This window comes from Styela clava, chromosome 11, assembly GCF_964204865.1.
Source record: "Styela clava chromosome 11, kaStyClav1.hap1.2, whole genome shotgun sequence".
Lineage (NCBI taxonomy): Eukaryota > Metazoa > Chordata > Ascidiacea > Stolidobranchia > Styelidae > Styela > Styela clava.
Genome location: NC_135260.1, coordinates 3,451,490 through 3,471,304, shown reverse-complemented (window position 1 = coordinate 3,471,304; position 19,815 = coordinate 3,451,490). Strand labels below are relative to the sequence as shown.

Genomic DNA, 19,815 nt, shown 5'->3' with positions numbered 1-19,815 from the left:
GCCGCAGTCAATTCCAATCGAGGTATCGTGATAGGTTTCAATGGTGCTACTCTAGAATTTGATTTTTCTGATTGGTCAGTCTTAAATAGGTGCACTGGCCATATCCACGAGTCGAGGCATCACTAAAGTGATGTAATTCAGTTTCCTTGATTTCACCAAAATTACTTGGCTTGAAACATCGTCGAATTTTTAATTCGGCAAGATGATGAAGATCATTTCTCCATCGCTCCCATCTTGGTTTCAAATTATCTGGAACGGGTTCATCCCATTTGCACTTATCACGACACAACTCCTGAAGAATGCGTTTTCCTTCTAAGACAACAGGAGCAATAAATCCGAACGGATCATAGATTGAACATACTGTTGACAGAATTCCACGCCTTGTGAAAGGACGATCTTTCAAAGTAATACGAAAAGTGAAACTGTCATCCACAATACACCATTGAACACCCAGTGCTCTTTCAACTGGTATTGGGTTACTTCCAAGATCTAAATTCTTGAACTTTGTCGAGCGATCATTCTCATCAACAGCTTGTAAAACTTCATTATTATTAGACACAAATTTTGTCAAATTGAAACCACCTTTAGCACACATTTTCTTACTTGCTTTGATCAACGATGTTGCTTCTTCAACACTATCAACTGACTTTAAACCATCATCAACGTAGAAATTCTTTCTCAAGAATTGAGCTGCTTCTCCACCAAATTCCTTTTCATAGTCATCTGCAGTCTTCTTGAGGACAAAATTACAGCACGATGGACTCGACGTAGAACCAAACACCATGACTCGCATCCTGTAACAACTAGGTTTTTTCGTGCAATCTCCATTGTCCCACCACAGAAATCTGACAAAATCTCTGTCTTCTTCGTTAATTCGAACTTGATAAAACATTGATTCGATGTCTGTCATGAACGCAATTTCCTTTTCACGAAATCGAGCAAGTACTGATATCAGTGAGTTGGTAAGATCTGGTCCTTGTAGCAAATGCCCATTTAAACTTTGACCTTCAAATTCAGAACTGCAATTAAATACAACTCTGATCTTGTTTGGCTTACAAGGATGAAACACTCCATGATGTGGAATATACCATACATATCCATGATTACCATTGTCACCATCGGACAATCTCTCAGCATATCCCTTTTCAATTGCATCTTTCATGAATGCACAATAAAGCTCTTTAAACCTTTCATCTTTCTCAAAACGCTTCTTAATTCCTTGTAAGCATCTGAGAGCTAATTGCTTGTTGTTTGAAAGCTTCACTTCTTTGTTTCGAAAAGGGAGAGACATCTCATAATGACCATCATGTGTCCTGTGAATACTTGATTGACACTTCTGCAAAAATCTACGATCTTCGATAGAAATAGGTTTGTTCGATGTACCATCAATTTCTTGCTTTTTGATATTATTCTTGTGCATGCATTCAATGAAATCTTGTTCGAAACTTCTCAAAATCATGAAAGGGTTAATGACTTCTTTAACTTGATTTATAGGTACAAATTGAGGAGAAATGATGTCAGGTGCATACAGGTCATGTGATATCACTTTGTTACAAGTTTTGGTAGCATATCCACCAACACATACTGCATCATTCATTCCAACAACTCCCCATCCTAATGCTGTTTTGATAGCATAACTTTCTGTGTCGGCATCTGATATAATTTGCAACGGACGCAATGCTTGCATACAATCAGTGCCAATGAGTATACCAATATCAATATTAGGATCACAGTCCGGGATTTCATCTAGAATATCTTGGAACTTTGTATACTTGTTCAGAACCCTCTTGTCTATAATTTGATTACGATTTACTGGGATGGAATCTCTTGTGTAACATGGAGGCAAATTTATCTTGTGGCCATTACAACCTAAAATTTGCAAGCCCATAATCTTGTATGAATCCACCACAGTCGAACTGGTCATAGTAGAAAGGTTCAATCTCACCTTAAATCCATTTGATTCCAAGCTTCGTCTGACATCATCCGAAATGAATGTGGTATCAGATTGTTCATCTAAAATTGCATAAACTTTTAATTTCTTACTTGGTCGATCAGCACAAAGTATTTGTATTGGTACAATCCTTGTAGTTCGAATAACTTCTCGAGCTTCTGATGCATGACAGATTATACTTTTCTTACAATCAGCATTCGTTAAACTATTTTCTTCATTTGAATCTATCTTCGTCTTGACCTTGCGAACGAATTCTTCTGAATGTATGGCAGTAGGGTGACCTTTACCACAAGTTTTGCAAGTCTTTCTTTTGGTGCATCCTTTCGAACGATGACCTTTTCTTAGACATGCAAAACATATGCCATTTGACTTGATAAATTCGATTCGGTCATTGTAAGATTTCTTGAGAAAAGCTGTACAATCATTCAGATCATGTGATCCTTTACAACACACACACGAATCTGAGAAATGGGTAGTTTTCGACTTAGCTGTTTGTCGAGAACTGTGAACTTCTTCGCTTGCATCAATAGAGTACGAGTGAGAACCTCTATTATAAGTCCTTCTTCTAACGGGTACATTTGCAGCTTTCTTATTGTTAGCCACAAGTTCATCAAGTACTCCAGTTCCATACAGAGGAAGTGTAGTTACTTTCGATATTTTCTTGACATGATCACAGAATTCAGAAAATGGTGGAAAGCTTCCATGTTTTCTGTGATATTCACATGCATTTGACGACCATCTATCTCTTGTCGACTTTGGCAATTTCAAAACAAGAACTTGGATTAAGTCTTCATCATCCAATTTCTTCAGTAACGTAGAATTTTTTACCAATAGCTTACAACTAGTAAGAAAATGACAAAACTCACGCATTCCTTTTCCGCCATCATTCATAGGTATGATAGGCCATTGCTTCAGTCTTTGCTTGTAAGCTCTGGATATTGTAGCCGAGTCGCCATACCACTCCATTAGTGTCGCTTTTGCTTCATTATATGCGTTTTCATCATCTATGCCCATGAAACCTTCAATAGCCTTTCTTGCATCTCCAGTCGTATACTTCAAAAGATAACGAAGACGCCTGTTAGGGTTTCGAACATTTCTTTCAATAAGATCTTCAAAATCTCCAAGCCATATAGGAAATTTCAATAAATCACCATCAAAAACTTCTGGTTCTTCATTTGGCAATGAAGCCCTTTGTTGAATATCAACAACTGTTTCAACTAGTCTTTTAATTTCTGAACTACTAGCGCCATCTGCCGATGGGTTTTGTGGTGCAGTGGACAAATTCAATGGATATGAAACTTCGTTTTCAGCAGTGTTCGAATAAGCAGGATTTGCATTCATATGATTTGTAACAAATGGTACAGCTGTATTTTCAGGTGCCGGTACCAAATTTTCATTCGTTAAAGCAGTTTGTTCAGCAGTATGGAATTGATGCGGACTTACTACAAAAGGTTCGTTCGGTGCAAAATGTGTCACATCACGTCTACTAAAGCTATCATTTTCACAATCAATTTGAGCAAAAATATTCTCTTCTGCTTCTGCTTTAGCAATTTCCTTTTGCAGATTCATTCTTCTCTTGTCAGCTTGTAATTGTATTTCAGCTTGTTGTACGTTTGCTTGAAGCCTTACAGCTTCAGCTTTGAGTTTTGCTTCTGTTTGTGCTAGTTCTGACTTCAATTTTGCATCTGCTTGTGCTAATTCTGATTTCAATTTTGCCTCCTCTTGTGCAATTTTTACTTCAGTTTCAGCAAAACTAGCTTCTGCTTGTAATGAGGCTTTCTTGGCAGCTATTTCAGCCAGCCTAAACGCCACAGATGAACTCGATGATGAAGAATAAGATCTATGAGAATATCTTGAAAGACTGGTATGTACAGAACTGACATCTTTATCAGTCTCGATGCTTCTAATTTCTTCAATCGCTTTAGCACGAAATTCTTCAAACAAATGTTGAGCATTTATGAAAATATCATTTTCTTCATTAATAGCATTGGCATCAACTAACAGTGCTACATACTCCTTATGTGCTGTACGATAGCCATGAAAACATAATTCGAAGGTTTTCAAATCGTCTTTTATAGTACGCAATGAGACACCATCATCAATACTTTTCAGGAGCTTCATTCTTATTTTTGAAAACAATTCAAATTTCGACTTACACCTTTCCAGAAGCATTTTAACTTGATATTCTTGTCCTTTTTCTGTAAGTGTTCTGCTACGTTCAGACCTTCTGGGATTTTCTCTCATATCATTACCAGAATTAGAGTCCACGTCATCACTTGCATTTGTAGATCTTGCTGTAGCCATGATTAATAATGTATATTCCCTTTTCTTGGTATAAATATCTTGTATTCACTGATAGGGTGAAGTTTCGCAAAATTACAATAACATGTTTATTGATCATCAATATTCTGATATTGTTCTACTGACTTGCTTAGTAGATCTTGAAATCTTTTACCAACTTGTTTGCAATAGTGTGAAATTGTTTACTAACTTGGTTAGTAAAGCCAAATCGTTTACTAACTTGGTTAGCAATCGACAAAATCGTTTACTATTACGGCCGCTGTTCACGATGCTACGAATCTAACAGTCTATTTAACCCTTTTGTCGCAGACTCGCAGTCGTATGTTCCGCCGTGTAGGTATAACCGTCGTTTAACTCACTGCTGCACTCACCGAAACCTGGAAACCCCAAGAAACTGTCCAACACAATGTTTTGATGTTACTTCCAAATCGTGTTCAAAAATGACCAAATGAAATACGGTAACTTAGATGTTATGAAGCGTTCCAAAATAGTGTCTCAGTGGACTGATGAAATGTTCCAATATAAAGTCTCAATGAATTGAAGAAGTGTGTAAACTGCAATTAAAATAAGAGTAAAACTTATAATCAAAACACAACAGTGATGATCTAAAAATACCAGAGACATTGGCAAAATACAGTATAGGCTACCGGTACTTGATCACACGATAAAGAAGGCATGAATAACTTATGAATAAAGAGCAGACAATAACTTGTCCACACAGTGTTTTACTTATTCTATACTAATATGAATTTGGAATGAAAATCATATATTAAGCAAGTAGGAACACTCAGCAAATGAATTCCTAAATACAGAAATATCTTCACATAAAATATGACTTACCGATTTTTTCGGCTAATAATATCACAAACAAGCAGGTACTTCAATATTTAACATTAAACAATCTTAACTGTATGGAAAAGAATAATATATAAGACCAAATCAGAGAAGCACAAACGGACAACACTAAAAGGCTGAAGGAAGAAACGGATGAAGTGGAGGGAAAACGGAAGTTGAAGTGTTCCCAAAGGTGAAAAATTAAAAAACACTAAAAGGCTGAACACTAAAAGGAAGAAGTGGATGAAATTTCTTCCGACGGGTAGTTAGGTGGCTGAAGTCACTAAAAAGCTGAACACTAAAAGGAAGAGGTGGATGAAATATTTTCCGACGAATAATGAGGTGGTTGAAGTCACTAAAAAGCTGAACACTAAAAGGAAGAAGTGGATGAAATTTCTTCCGACGAATAATGAGGTGGTTGAAGTCACTAAAAAGCTGAACACTAAAAAGAAGAAGTGGATGAAATTTCTTCCGACGAATAATGAGGTGGTTGAAGTCACTAAAAAGCTGAACACTAAAAGGAAGAAGTGGATGAAATTTTTTCCGACGAATAATAAGGTGATTGACGTCACTAAAAAGCTGAACACTAAAAGGAAGAAGTGGATGAAATTTTTTCCGACGAATAATGAGGTGGTTGAAGTCACTAAAAAGCTGAACACTAAAAGGAAGAAGTTGATGAAATTTCTTCCGACGAATAATGAGGTGGTTGAAGTCACTAAAAAGCTGAACACCAAAAGGAAGAAGTGGACGAAATTTCTTCCGACGAATAATGAGGTGGTTGAAGTCACTAAAAAGCTGAACACTAAAAGGAAGAAGTTGATGAAATTTCTTCCGACGAATAATGAGGTGGTTGAAGTCACTAAAAAGCTGAACACTAAAAGGAAGAAGTTGATGAAATTTCTTCCGACGAATAATGAGGTGGTTGAAGTCACTAAAAAGTTGAACACTAAAAGGAAGAAGTTGATGAAATTTTCTTCCGACGAATAATGAGGTGGTTGAAGTCACTAAAAAGCTGAACACTAAAAAGAAGAAGTGGATGAAATTTCTTCCGACGAATAATGAGGTGGTTGAAGTCACTAAAAAGCTGAACACTAAAAGGAAGAAGTTGATGAAATTTCTTCCGACGAATAATGAGGTGGTTGAAGTCACTAATAAGCTGAACACTAAAATAAATGAAATTTCTTCCGACGGATAATGAGGTGGCGGAGGTCACTGAAAAGCTGAACACTAACAGAAAGAAGTGGATGGAATTTTTTCCGACGGGTGGTGAGGTGGCTGAGGTCACTAAAAATCTGATCACTATAAGGAAGAAGTACGTTAGGGTTAGATGATATTTTGTCCTATCAATTTTGAGGCGGTTGAAGTCACTAAAATACCGAACATTGGGAGAGTTAAATAGCCAAAACATATCCCGACGGAAGTGAGATTGGATGAAGACCCTGAAAGCGGACTGATGAGTAGGCATGCCCCTTTTAGATTTATGAATTGAATCGATTCAAATCGCAATTTTTTTTGAATCTGATTTACGCGATTCGAAAGAAAGAGAGCCGTTTAGCGAAGAAAAACAAACACTCCAAATAACACCAATTGCCAGACGGGAATGTAAATGAATTTTTCGTTATTTACTTTTAATGATCTGCCTTCATTCATTTTCATGTTCAGCGCAACACACCCTGATCATCACTCGAGATGCTGACGTGCTGTGTGGGTAATTAATTTCCTTCAATCTGTCAGTTGAGTGACTGACCTAAGTTTCTATCACACGCAAATTTAAATGGATCGTATACCCGAAAGTTCGTTGCAATTTTGATAAAAATATGCAACAGCACACCTTCTCTGCGACTAAGTTATGGTACGCCTTGACATGATTTGATAAACGATCAGATACCGACTTCTAGAAAACATTTAATTTTGATTGAAATTTAATTTAAACTTCGTTGAAATTGAAATATTGGTACTACTGAAGTATGCGCACCAAGATGTCGCACAACCTGATCCCTAACCTCGTACACCAGTGATTTTCAACCTTTTTTGTATCGCGGAACACTTTTTTTATTCTAAAATTGTGACGGAACACCAAATGAGATTTTTGGAAATAAACTATATTATGCAATTAACTGACATCGATCATTTCGGAAAAAAATAAATTAACGAGATTTAATATTAGCTTGTCAACTTCAGCTGGAAAAGACGTTACACATATTCCGATTCAGAGCTACCGATGAGCTAGGAACAGAAATGGTATTTTAATGTAATATCTGGGCCTGTTTCAATGAGTTTCAATTTTTTATTCTGGCTGGAATTTAATTGAGAGAGACAAACACGCAGCTCTTTCTCGACGACTCTCAATTTTTCGTGTTTTTATACTCTTATGGCGGCCAAGAAAAGGGTGGGCAAAATCGAATATTTTTTTCGAATCAAATAATTCGAATATTCTTAACAAATACCGAATAGTCCAATACCGAATATTTTTTATACGCAGCAGGGTCCAGAACGTCGGAGGTAGATTTGGAAATTAATAGAAACATTGAAAATCGGCAACAAAGCGATTTTTACTGGTTAATTTCGTCATATGCGCTGATATTTTGTCCCCCTGAACGTTTTTAAATTCCCGCCATTTGTTCTTTTGCGCAACTATTAATTCCCGTGGGTCGGCGGAGATCGAAGTTTCATATTATTGATATAACTATGAGTTCACATCAGCGACAGATTTTAATGACATTAAGGAGTGATTTCAAAGCCAAATTAATTGTATTCTGATATTTATCTTTTGCGCCGACTCTGATCTAACTTATCGCCGTTTGCAAATTAAATGTCCCAGTTTTAAGCAAATAATATTATCATTATCGTCAACGGGATGCACACATTTATTATTAGGACGACAATTGACTTTCTTAGGCTCAGTGTTATTTTCGAAATAAATCAATTTGATACTGTGATTAGATAAATCTGTGAAGCTGTGATTGCGTGAATAAAGAATGTTGATTTAAAATCTGAAATAAAGGCATTTCTACGTTGTCGTTTGGCAGCACTCTTGAACGATATTTTACATACGCGACCTGATACCAAAAAAATTGTAAACAATTTTGTGCCCAAGTGCTTTTCGTACCTAGTAGAAGGGAAGACGCTAATTATAATTAATCACCTCAAGTCACCATTTATTTACAACAAATCAATACCCCGACCAATATCATAGCTAATATCGTTACCGGGAAATTCATAATTTTATTTACGGAATTTGCAAATTCAACACTCCAAAAAAAACGTCTTTGTAACTCTTAATTTCCGAAAATGATTTTCTATTCGGGTCATGCATGCGGAGGCTAATAACATCTTTAAAATCTGGTAACTTTATTTTAGATATCTTATTTGGGTTGACGTTTCTACATTTACGGACTAGTGTCGGCACGCTTTTTGCATAATAACAGTGGAAGCCGAGGGTGAATTCTCGCGTAATCCAAGCGATCGATTTACCGGCGTGAATTCCGTGCCCAAGCAAAGCGGTACAGATTATGTGGTATTGTACATACGAATAGTAAAATGGCATTCGAATATTTTAATATTGTATTCGCTATTCGAATATTTTGCACAGCCCTAGACCGGCCATGCTTAAAAACTCATTTCGCAAAGATAGGTAGTGGAAAATGATAGCAAGATTGGAAGCGGTTGTGAACCGCGCTTTGTGAAATTTATATAAATCCATCGGACGGTTAAATATCAGTTATGACGTCATAATACTGCAAAAAGCAATTTTCTGCGGAACACCCGGAGGTCTCTCGCGGAACACCGGTGTTCCGCGGAACACCGGTTGAAAATCAATGATCTATAGCAGTGGCCGGCAACCCTTTTTCAGTAACGGACCGGTAAAGCCTGACCAAAATTTTGGCGGACCACCTTTATACAAACGAACTAATCTAATGTAATAAATAATATGCGTTAGAAAATGTATGTTGACAATACATTCAAAAACGAAGGTGATACTATTCACGTAACGTATTTCTTACGTTAAACCCACTTCGATCTTTCGTTTTTGTAATTGCCATTTTAAAAACCCAACCTCACATGAAGATAACAATGGCATTGTACGTTTTCATGTCACCTTTCTGCAGACCGGTAGTGACCTTTCCGCAGACCGGCGATGGGCCGCGACCCGGTGGTTGCCGACTACTGATCTATAGTATATGAAGGAATTTGCATACAATAAACAATGGAATAACTGTTATCTACAACATGACTATATTACCATGCATTTCATGTTTGCAGATTACTGCGATATATTTTTATATACCATGAGTTACGTTATCAGAATTAAATTAATACGGCAAGCATTTAAAATAGTGCTATCGGTCATAGATTTAAACATTTTGCGCAACACAAAATCATCCTAGTAAAAGTCCATACTTTTAAATACCAACCATTATCCAAATTATTTGCTAAAAAGCGGGATAAAGTATAAATTATATTTCTGACTTGCGACAATTTTTTCGTGAGTACGTAAATACGAATGGATTTTTTTTTATATTCGGGCACTTCAATGTCCGCATATATATATTTTATTATTTTATAAATACGAAAATATGTATCAAGAATTGATTATAATCGGGCAGTTTACCACACATTTTAAGTCCATGGATCGCCGTTGTATTTTGTAAATACGAAAATAGGAATCAAAAATTAATAATAATTGCCGTGATAATTGCCGTGATTAATAATAGATTGCCGTGATATTGTGCCCGAATATAATTTATTTTTGATTCCGTATTTCATTCCTTGAACTTAATATCTGTTTTTATAAATTTTGCAAGCAGTTCACGCACGAAGACTTTGAATAATTATGTATTAGTCAAATCGAAGTCCTGTTAGACCACTGGTTCTCAACCAATGGGCCACTGGTAAGCCTCAGAGGCATTTTGAGGTGGGCCACAAACATATTATAAATTACAAGGTTTGTTGATCTCGAACAGCTAGATATGAAAATATATATATATTAATTTGTTTGCACATTACATCAAAATTAAAAAGAATATAACGAGAATGTCATGGCCTTCAATTCGCCAGGCTCGAACTGAGCATAACATATAAAAAATTAACAAAAAACGAATCCACGAGGACATTGTCTCATAAATACGAACAGAACAAACATTAAATTACCCAATTCCTAATATATTAAATTTTCAAGTATTCCTCATTATCCATCGGAAGAAATTTCATCCACTTCTTCCTTTTAGTGTTCATCTTTTTAGTGACTTCAACCACCTCATTATTCGCCGGAAGAAATTTCATTCACTTCTTCCTTTTACTGTTCATCTTTTTAGTGACTTCAACCACCTCATCAATCGTCGGAATAAATTTTATCCACTTCTTCTTTTTAGTGTTCAGCTTTTTAGTGACTTCGACCACCTCATTATTCGTCGAAAAAAATTTCATCCACTCCTTCCTTTTAGTGTTCAGCTTTTTAGTGACGTCAATCACCTTATTATTTAGTGACTTCAACCACCTCATTATTCGTCGGAAGAAATTTCATCCACTTCTTCCTTTTAGTGTTCAGCTTTTTAGTGACTTCAACCACCTCATTATTCGTCGGAAGAAATTTCATCCACTTCTTCCTTTTAGTGTTCAGCTTTTTAGTGACTTCAGCCACCTAACTACCCGTCGGAAGAAATTTTATCCACTTCTTCCTTTTAGTGTTCAGCCTTTTAGTGTTTTTTAATTTTTCACCTTTGGGAACACTTCAACTTCCGTTTTCCCTCCACTTCATCCGTTTCTTCCTTCAGCCTTTTAGTGTTGTCCAGCACAAACCCTGTCAGCCTGTTCAACAAAATCCTGAAAATGGCGCAACCACGAGACAAACTTGCGCAACAATTTAAAGTACCACAATGAGGCGACAAAGGGCAATAAATAAAATGACGGCTGAGCCATCATTTACAAATATCGTGTGTTGCTTTGGTGAAACCTTAGCAAGATAAGGAACATTGAAGATAGAGGCGAGACACTATAAGAAGGCTATTACTTTTACTCATTTCAAAAATTTCTGTGGACTTCAAGAGATTCGTTTTTTATGTGTCAGAATAAAAACACCTTGTGACGTGTTCATATATTTGAGCACAGTTCTCTTGTTTATGATTGTATTAAGATGATGATAAGATGATCAACATTGTGCTGCAAGCAGATCGGTTGAGTACCACTGGTTTAGATTTTAAATATTGGACAAATTATTTAAAAGCCATATGATAAATGAGAGATCAAGTCCCCCTAGCCCGCGATAAAAATAATGGGACAAAACTCGAGGGTAGGTCTCCCGCAGTGGCGTATCTACAAAAAATGGCGGCCATGGCAAAGTCTAAAAATGCGCCCACTTGATAGTTGTTTGGCAATTTATAATGACTATTATTGAATCGAGATACTTGTACGTTATTATTTGAGTAAAAATACGAGTTTCAGTTATTTCCAATTTTGAATTATTTCATTGAAACGTTTTTAATATTGATACTTTTCGCCGTTTTTGCGCCCCTGTTCAAACGGCGCCCATGGCACGAGCCATGGCTGCCACACCCTAGATACGCCACTGGTCTCCCGCTATAATAGCACCCGGAGTCTACATTGAGCAAAAGCGAAATCCCAGTAATGACATACAAAAAAAAAAAAACAGTCGATGTTAGGCAGTTTGAGGTTGTTGACGTTGAATGCAGTCAGATAAGATTGATCGCCCTATTCAAATATATATATCCTAGTGCAGCGGTTCCCGACGGGTTTCGTGCGCTTTAGTTTGTTTATCTGCTGGACCGAGTTTAGCGAACATGAGTGATTTTTTTAGCATTTCAAAGGGAAATCAGGCAGAGATGAGGAAGAAGAGTTGACCTTTTGCCTTTATTCTCTGGACCTACATGTTTACATGGCGCGGCGGTGTGGCTCAACGGGTTAAGCGTTAGGAATACGCTCGCCACCGCACCTCTAATTACTCTGCGTGGGTTCGCAGGTTCGATTCCCATGCAGGGATGGTTATGTGCGAGAGGATTGCTGGACTCCTCGCCGTCGTGGGGTGGTTCACGTAACCGCTGGTCGGTTACGGCTTCCTCCACCACCAAGTCCATGCTTCCGAAAACAAACAATACAGTATAACTAACTAATCCCATACCCGACTTGGAATGGTAACCGGACGAGAGGCCGTGGTTCGCCATATGGATAAGCCGTCTTATCGGCTTTCCTCTCCCCCGGGATAAATATTAAAATCTAATCTAAAAAAAATCTAAAAACTTGGGCATAAAGTCCCAGTGAACCACGGCCGATAGGATGAAGTAAACACAATGGCATAAAGACCATGGTAAACACTGTAACTCGCCAAGTTTCAATGGAACAGTTGCCAGAAAACTGTTTCAGGTATTTTATAACCTTTTCTCGATATAATCGACAAAATGATAACATCCGATTAGAAAACATAACTCAGTAGGACAGGGGTCTCCAACTCAAAATATTATATGTCGCGGGCCACTTTTTGAAATTTATTGACGACGCGGACCGCAAACTAACAAATTATATACAAAATTGTTATACAAAAATGAACTAAGTAAATCTGAATATATTTGTTGAAATTACCTTTGAATCTTACACCAAGCGAGACATGAAACATATTCGTTTACTTGTGTTGGGTATTTGGCACCGTTTTGTAGCGGTGAGACTCGATGTTTGGTCTCATTTTGCGTTGTTTTGCTGGTCTTTAGACAGCATACAAACTCTCGTCCGTTAGTCGTGTGCGAAAGGCTGATTTGTTAACTCTCATTGTTAAAAAATTATTTCACAAGCCTTCAACATACACTCACTCTTCAATAAAGCTTCTATCAACGAAAGGACGCGACGATTTCGCAATCATCTCACTTATGGCAAAGCTTGATTTCATCGAATTATTGTCCGCTTTGCCCTAAAATGCATGCGGAAACCATCTCCTAATGCTGGGGTTTTCAATACGCGGCCCGCCAAGCGTATTAAAAACCCCAGCATTAGGAGATGGTTTTCGCATGCATTTTAGGGCAAAGCGGACAATAATTTTATACAAAATGGCTGCGTGCGTATTTCAATACTAGAAACGTCCCTGAAAATGTTCGAATAGAAGATTGTACTGAAAATAGTTATTGATTTTCGGCGTCTCCTTTCACCTTGAAATTTTTTTATATGTCTTTTAATTTGTGTATGTATAGTTGGTATGTTCAGCATGTAAAGAAATAAATTACTGGTTCTTCACGGCGGCCGCTGCTAAAATATTTTGTAACAAAATAGTGATGACAAAATGGCCGGTTTGAATCCCGTGTGTGGGCAGTCATGTGACGTGCAGTTCCAACCAAATTGAAGCAACAGTTTTCTTTAATCTTCGCTACTGAAACGAGAAGGAGAAAGTATCGATGATTACAACCTTGCGAATGCGATGAAACGGGGAATAAGAACTTGAGAATGACGTCATAGCGCGAGAACGACGACTCGAAAATAACTGGTCAATGTTTACGTCAAAAATTGTTTTTCAAATTGGGGAATAAGAACTTGAGAATGACGTCATAGCGCGAGAACAACGACTAGAAAATATCTGGTCAATGTTTACGTCAAAAATTGTTTTTCAAGTTCTGAATTTTATGTAAACGGTAGCGTGTTCAGTTTTCGTTGAATTATTTGCTTTAATGGCAGTAATGGGTACCGTATCGGATGAAAACATTGACTTAACCTGACGCCGAACCGGCATCGTACCGTACCACATACTGTCGTGATTTCTCAAATTTGATGTTGGTGTGCAGCCGCGTACAGGTCCCGGTACGAATTTACGGTAATACTGTAATAGTTTTCCTGGTTTTAACTTCAGTACGTTACCGGTACCGTCTGATCGTAGTCGAGGTTTTAGCCGAGAAGAGAAAATAAAAAAAATACGGTAGGTTTTAGCCGAGAAAGATAAATTTTGTTTGTTGTTTGTGATTATTATTCCTGTATTCTGTGATTTTAGAGTTTTTGAACTGAAGCATTGAAGTAGACCTACCCCAGTTCGGGTATTGTACTGTACAATCTGACATTTGTTCTATTTTACTGCTAACTGATAGATAAATAGCGATTGGCACATGATACTCATCTTGTTTTAAACTTTTTTAAAGGATTTGCTCGCCAGAATTCTCCATTTTTAATTTGTTTGTATTGTCAGATTGTGGAGTTTTCAAAATAAACTATCTATCCATGATCTATCTAAGTTCAAGACTTAAGTGTTAGTTTATTACTATTAAGTTTATTACTATCGTGTATTTTGTTTTTTAAGTTTGGCCCAAGCCTCATTTAATTGGGCTTGTGTTTTTGTGTGCGTGCTGGTGGGCAGGCACATGAGATACTTCATGTTTTAAACTTTTTTGTAGGTTTTGCTTGCCCTCCAGAATTCTCCATTTTAAATTTAGGTTTGTTATGGAGTTTTCGAAATAAACTATCCACTATCCTATCCAAGTGCATATCGTAGCGGAGCTGAGTTGGAAGACTATGATGATTTGTGACTCACTTAGGGTTTAAAGCTCATACCTAACGCTGCCCTAAGTAAGACCTATCTCCCTATTTTCTTCTCTTTTTCTAGTTTCTTATCTATTTCTCTCTTTCTTAAAATGTCTGCTTTTTCGTCTTCGGGTTCTGAAAATGTGACGATCATCCGAGGAGGAGTGAGAGAACAAAAAAATGCAAAAAATAAAAAACTTTGCCATGATTTTGGAATCGTAGAAGTCTTACTCGGTATTACTTCAATTGTTCTTACGTGTTTGACGCTTGTCGTGATTAAGTGGAGCGTGACCTTGAGTGACCATGTCACACATATGGCTACGGGAGTCTGGTGTGGAACGATGACAATTATAAGCGGCGTTTTGGGTATCTTGTGGAGATCTCGGCAATCTAAGACGCTCATGAATGTAAATTTAATGATGAGTGTAATTTCTGCATTTTTCATGGCTCTTCAATTCATCATTTCTTTGGTCGCTTGTTTCACAAGAGACAAAAATAACACGCTTACAACTCTTCATGCTTTTTTAGCTGTCATAGCTTTCTTTGGTCTTATTATATCTGTTCTTCATTCTTCTTATACTTGCACTATAAAATGCTGTTTTCCATGGCTATCACAAAGCAATATTATCTATCATGGTACTATAGGGCAATATATTGAATTAAATAACACTAGCCGTGCTGTTGTACTGCAGAATCAGCCTTTTCAAGGCGCAATTACCACGTTATCTGATGGCCGCATTGTTCCAAAAGACTTATTCCCACCGGCATATACTGAAAGTGCTTGAAATGTGTATAGTATTTTACGGACCGTAAGCTGATTTTAAATTCTTTTTTTTTCAAAAATTAATCGTGAACTTTTTAAGCTGGCACACTCACACTTTAAGAAGTGTATTGCTTCAAGAAGGGTTGCATCTGTGTATGGTGTGATGTGCCTTGTGTATGAATAAAAACTCAATCTACTGATCTAAGCAATTTATTGAACTTATAATATGATGCGCCTTACAGTCCGTAAAATATGGTGATTTTTCTGTAGATTTAAAATAAAATAAAGATCTATATATATTTATTCAATGTTTGAATACTGGAATTAGACTTCGAGAAACTGCATTGAAATTTGAGATGTCACGTTTCCTCGCATATCATCCGATCTCACATATAAGCCGACCCCCTAGAAAACGGCCCTAAAACGATGAATTTATAAAAAAAATTTGCATATAAGGAGACCCTTAACCACCGTACGCACCCATCACAACAAATGGTTGCAGGGGAGAACTAATGCAATCGGAGTTATGCGCATATAAGCCGACCCCTCAGTTTGGCAACCTTTTTTTTTAAATTTTAAACGCCGCTTATATACGAGGATATACGATAAAGCCTGATTCCATGATAAAAATAGTAGAGACTCCAATCATTGAGAGTACTTTTTTTGAATATTGTTTTTGATCATCTTGTTTAAAGTAATTTTGTTACCTAGCTTTGAATTCTGAATATTTATATTATAGATTTATAAAAAATCACTTCTTCACAAAGACGGTGGCCCCTCGCATATTGTTAAATATCATTGGCTGCTTATACAGTGACTCTTTCGGATTAAAATGTGTGGATAAGCATCATACAAAAATAATTATTACTGTGATATAGAGAAAATAAAATTATGGTTTGGTTCTCTATCACAATTTATTTTATATTTCATTTAGTAAAGTAAATTTTTTATACAAATCAGCTGTAAAAAAGCTCAAACCCCAATCTGAAAGAGTGAGTAGAGTACCAGTAGAAGAATTGAAAACTGATACACTAAGGCAGTAGTCTAGTGTAGATGGTTAGCCGGCCTAAGCAGGCAACTCTCTGGGGATACCTTGTCTAATCACCCGATATGTTATTTATAGAGCGTCTTAAACTGATACTTATTACTGTACTGAAATGTTTTGGCAATTTTCCCAATTTCCTGTGTGTTTGTCTAGTTCATTGGTTTCCGACTGCGGTTCAGCGGTACCCTTGGACAGGGCTACTTAACTGGTGGACTACGGTCCGAATCCAGACTTTTCAACTATTTAATTTGGACCGCGTCTGCTTGTTTAATTTGGCAGCATAAGCATTGCTTTAGTTTTAGATGATTTTGATACAATTTAAATGCACAGCTATACAGTTTGTCCTACTGGTACCAATGTGTGACATTTGTGTCCATATTTGCGAGCCATTCATTGCTCTTGTATTTAATTGAGTATTGCATTTGAAAGTTAGTTATTTAATGAAGTAAATTTTCTATGTCCGGACCCCAGTAATTTTTAAGTTTTGTTAACGGACTTTTGGTAAAAATAATTGAGTAGCCCTTCCCTAGGATTCCTGCAGTTCAGTCCAGGGATTCCGCAAGTTTCTATTCAATTTTATATTAATAATATATGTATTTTGTTTAATAAATATACTCAAATATGAATTGGATTTGCCACTGTTATTATTTTGCTAGGCTTTAATAAAGATCATTTTATTTAGGCAGTTTTAAATTTGCTTTTATACAGGGTATCTCAAAAGTAAGAGGCGCTGGGTTTAACTTACTGATTTATATGCTTCTTGCCAAACAGTAATTTTGCCCTTCATTTTTTGGGTTAATCTTCTTGTCATTTTGTGGGTTGATGAAAAATGCAAACAATACCTAAATTTTACTACTTATCCATACTGTGTTTTCTAGAGAAGGGAACGCTCTATGGTGAGTACCTGAAAAGCAAATCAAAATAAAAGTATATATGGTACTTACTTTAGAGACACCCTGTATATATTTATAGTTTGAATAATTCTTCTCACAACCTTACATGTATTGTTAGGGGGTTCCTTTGGGGTTTCCCTTCACCAGAATGGTTGGAGACCACTGATCTATGTATTGCAGGTATTTATATCACTGTCAGGGACGTCGCCAGGAAATTTCAAAGTACCAGGCCCGCCGGTAGGTCGGTAAACGTGGGCTTTCCTGATCCCGAGGGTCTAAAAAGTTATGTATGATACATAAAGTTTGGTACTTCTGAAGTATGCGCACCAAGATGTCGCACAACCTTAACCTGGTACACAACCTGAGTTCAGGTTGTGCGCCATCTTGGTGCGCATACTTCAGGAGGTCCGAAAGTTTTTTATTTCACATACCAAGAGTGGGGGGTTTTAGTCCTCAAACCACCCTCATCCGGCTACGCCCCACACCTGGCCACGCCCCTTTTAATATTAAATGGGGCGAATGAAATAAATGTTGAAAATGCAAAAAAATGAAATTTGTTGGAGACGGACCTTTTGGACTGTACCGGCGGGTAGCACATACTGTTTATAAGCTACTGCTTTGAACACTTTCTCAAATTATGAATTCACATCATTGAGTCTTACTGAGCAATCCATTATGATATCCCCAGCCTCTCACTCTCAAAAAAGCCTGTATATTGCTTGAACTCCTTAACTATAATGCTTATTATACAGTATATTGCTTGAACTCTTTAACTAATGCTTATTATACCATATTTTCCAGCTAATAGGCTGATTTTCTGGGCCTAATTTTTTGGCCTTTTTTCTGATCAGTTTATTGGGAGGATCAGCTTATTTACCCTTTTTCGGGGGTCGGCCTGTTATTACCTTTCGGCCAGAAAATACCAAAACTGACAAACAGAGAAGAAAAGTAACACATTTTCTGCCTATGCTTAATGGGTGTAATATGGGAAAACCCTCATTTTTAGTGCTAATAATTGTCCCTTATTAGTCAGCTTATTAGCTGAAAAATACAGGATTTTGTGTTTTTTAAATTCTTTGTTTTTTGTTCATCTGCAGGTTTTTAGTATATAGGATCTAGTTCAGTTCTTTAAGAAAGCGGCACTGACAGTTTACAAATGGGATGGGATTATTCTGGCTAGTTATGCTCCAATGATTTAGGGAATATTGGATCGAAATGGCTGAAGACTTCTTTGGATTATTTTATGTATTTAGTATGCTTGCAGTTGCAATTGTTTTATTGAGACTCTTAGTATTTTCACTTTAAGATTAAGATTCTTGAGCTTTCTTTGAGCAAATTTGATTAAAATGTATGCATGTGTAAATTTTAGTTACTGTCTTAGCTTGTAATTATTCTATTTGTGATCCTCTCATTTCTAGTTTGAAGTCTGGGGATGTTGCATTGAGCAGATCTTTTATATGGCTCTCAGTATGTCTGTGAAAGCCTGCAATCGCTCTACCAATACTCATTAACTTTTAGATGAGGGCTTGGTATTTTGATTTTATATTAAAATTTATGTATGGTTCTCAATATGTTTGTGGAAAAAAAATAAATCTGATTATTTGGTGACAAAATGGAAAACCCTCATTTTTAGTGATAAAAATTGTCCTCTGCTTATTAGCCAGAAAAGATGTTACATGTTTTATTTGTACTCGATTTACATGCATATAAAACTTATTCAAAGTATACACAATTTATTCTGTATGTTAAAGGAGTACCGACTTTTCACCCATGGATGTTATTACCCATAGGCGGTGGAACTTACCTAGACAAGACTGTTTATGTTGGAGTTTATTTTACTTTCGCTGTATCATGTTATCGGTATAAGCAGGGTTACCATATCCTGTTTATTTCTAAGATTTGTGCTTATGTTCTAGCCCGCGTGTTATAAAGTAACAATGTGCTTATTTCCAAGAAAAGTGCTTATTTTTGAGTTGAGGGCCCATTTTTTCTTAGAAACTTGGATGACTCGTTTGTGTTTTGGGTACAAAGCTTCTGTGGAAACGAGGGATGATACTTATTATTATAGGAAACGCGTATTCACGGCATGCTTCGCTGTGTTATTATGGCGACGTATTAATTATTTATCACCAAAGATTGCTGAAGCAAATTGTTGGTGGCGAGAAATATAAATGATTTGACCTATGTTTTGACTAAGTAAAGTTAAGATTTAAAATTATGTGTTTATGTTATTAAATAATTAATATGTTCGCACATTAGGGGGTAGATGCGTTTCTGCCGTTGTTAAGTACCCCCCTCCCCCCTCCACAAGTCACTACTGTGGTGAATAAATCTAATAAATATTTCTGTACTGTACTCATATATTATAATTTGTAAACAACTCCCAAGGTGAGTCAAAGGATGCTGTAGCGAGAGTGAAAAAAATTATTCTGACCGATACAAGAGTCTTGCTGCGCATTAACATAATATATTTCTGTGTTAGTTCGCAGCAATACTTTGAATAATCATTTATATGTAGCTATAT

At 36.7% G+C, this 19,815-nt stretch overlaps 1 protein-coding gene across 1 annotated transcript; it reads right to left on the bottom strand.

The window, feature by feature from the left end:
* Positions 1–46: 46 nt before the first annotated feature.
* LOC120335644 (uncharacterized) lies at positions 47–3,990 on the bottom strand. The gene is made up of 2 exons (XM_078117985.1): positions 3,966–3,990; positions 47–3,885 (listed from the first exon to the last, which is right to left on the bottom strand). Exons 1-2 carry the CDS (start codon positions 3,988–3,990, stop codon positions 47–49), a joined length of 3,864 nt encoding a protein of 1,287 aa, XP_077974111.1.
* Positions 3,991–19,815: the final 15,825 nt, after the last annotated feature.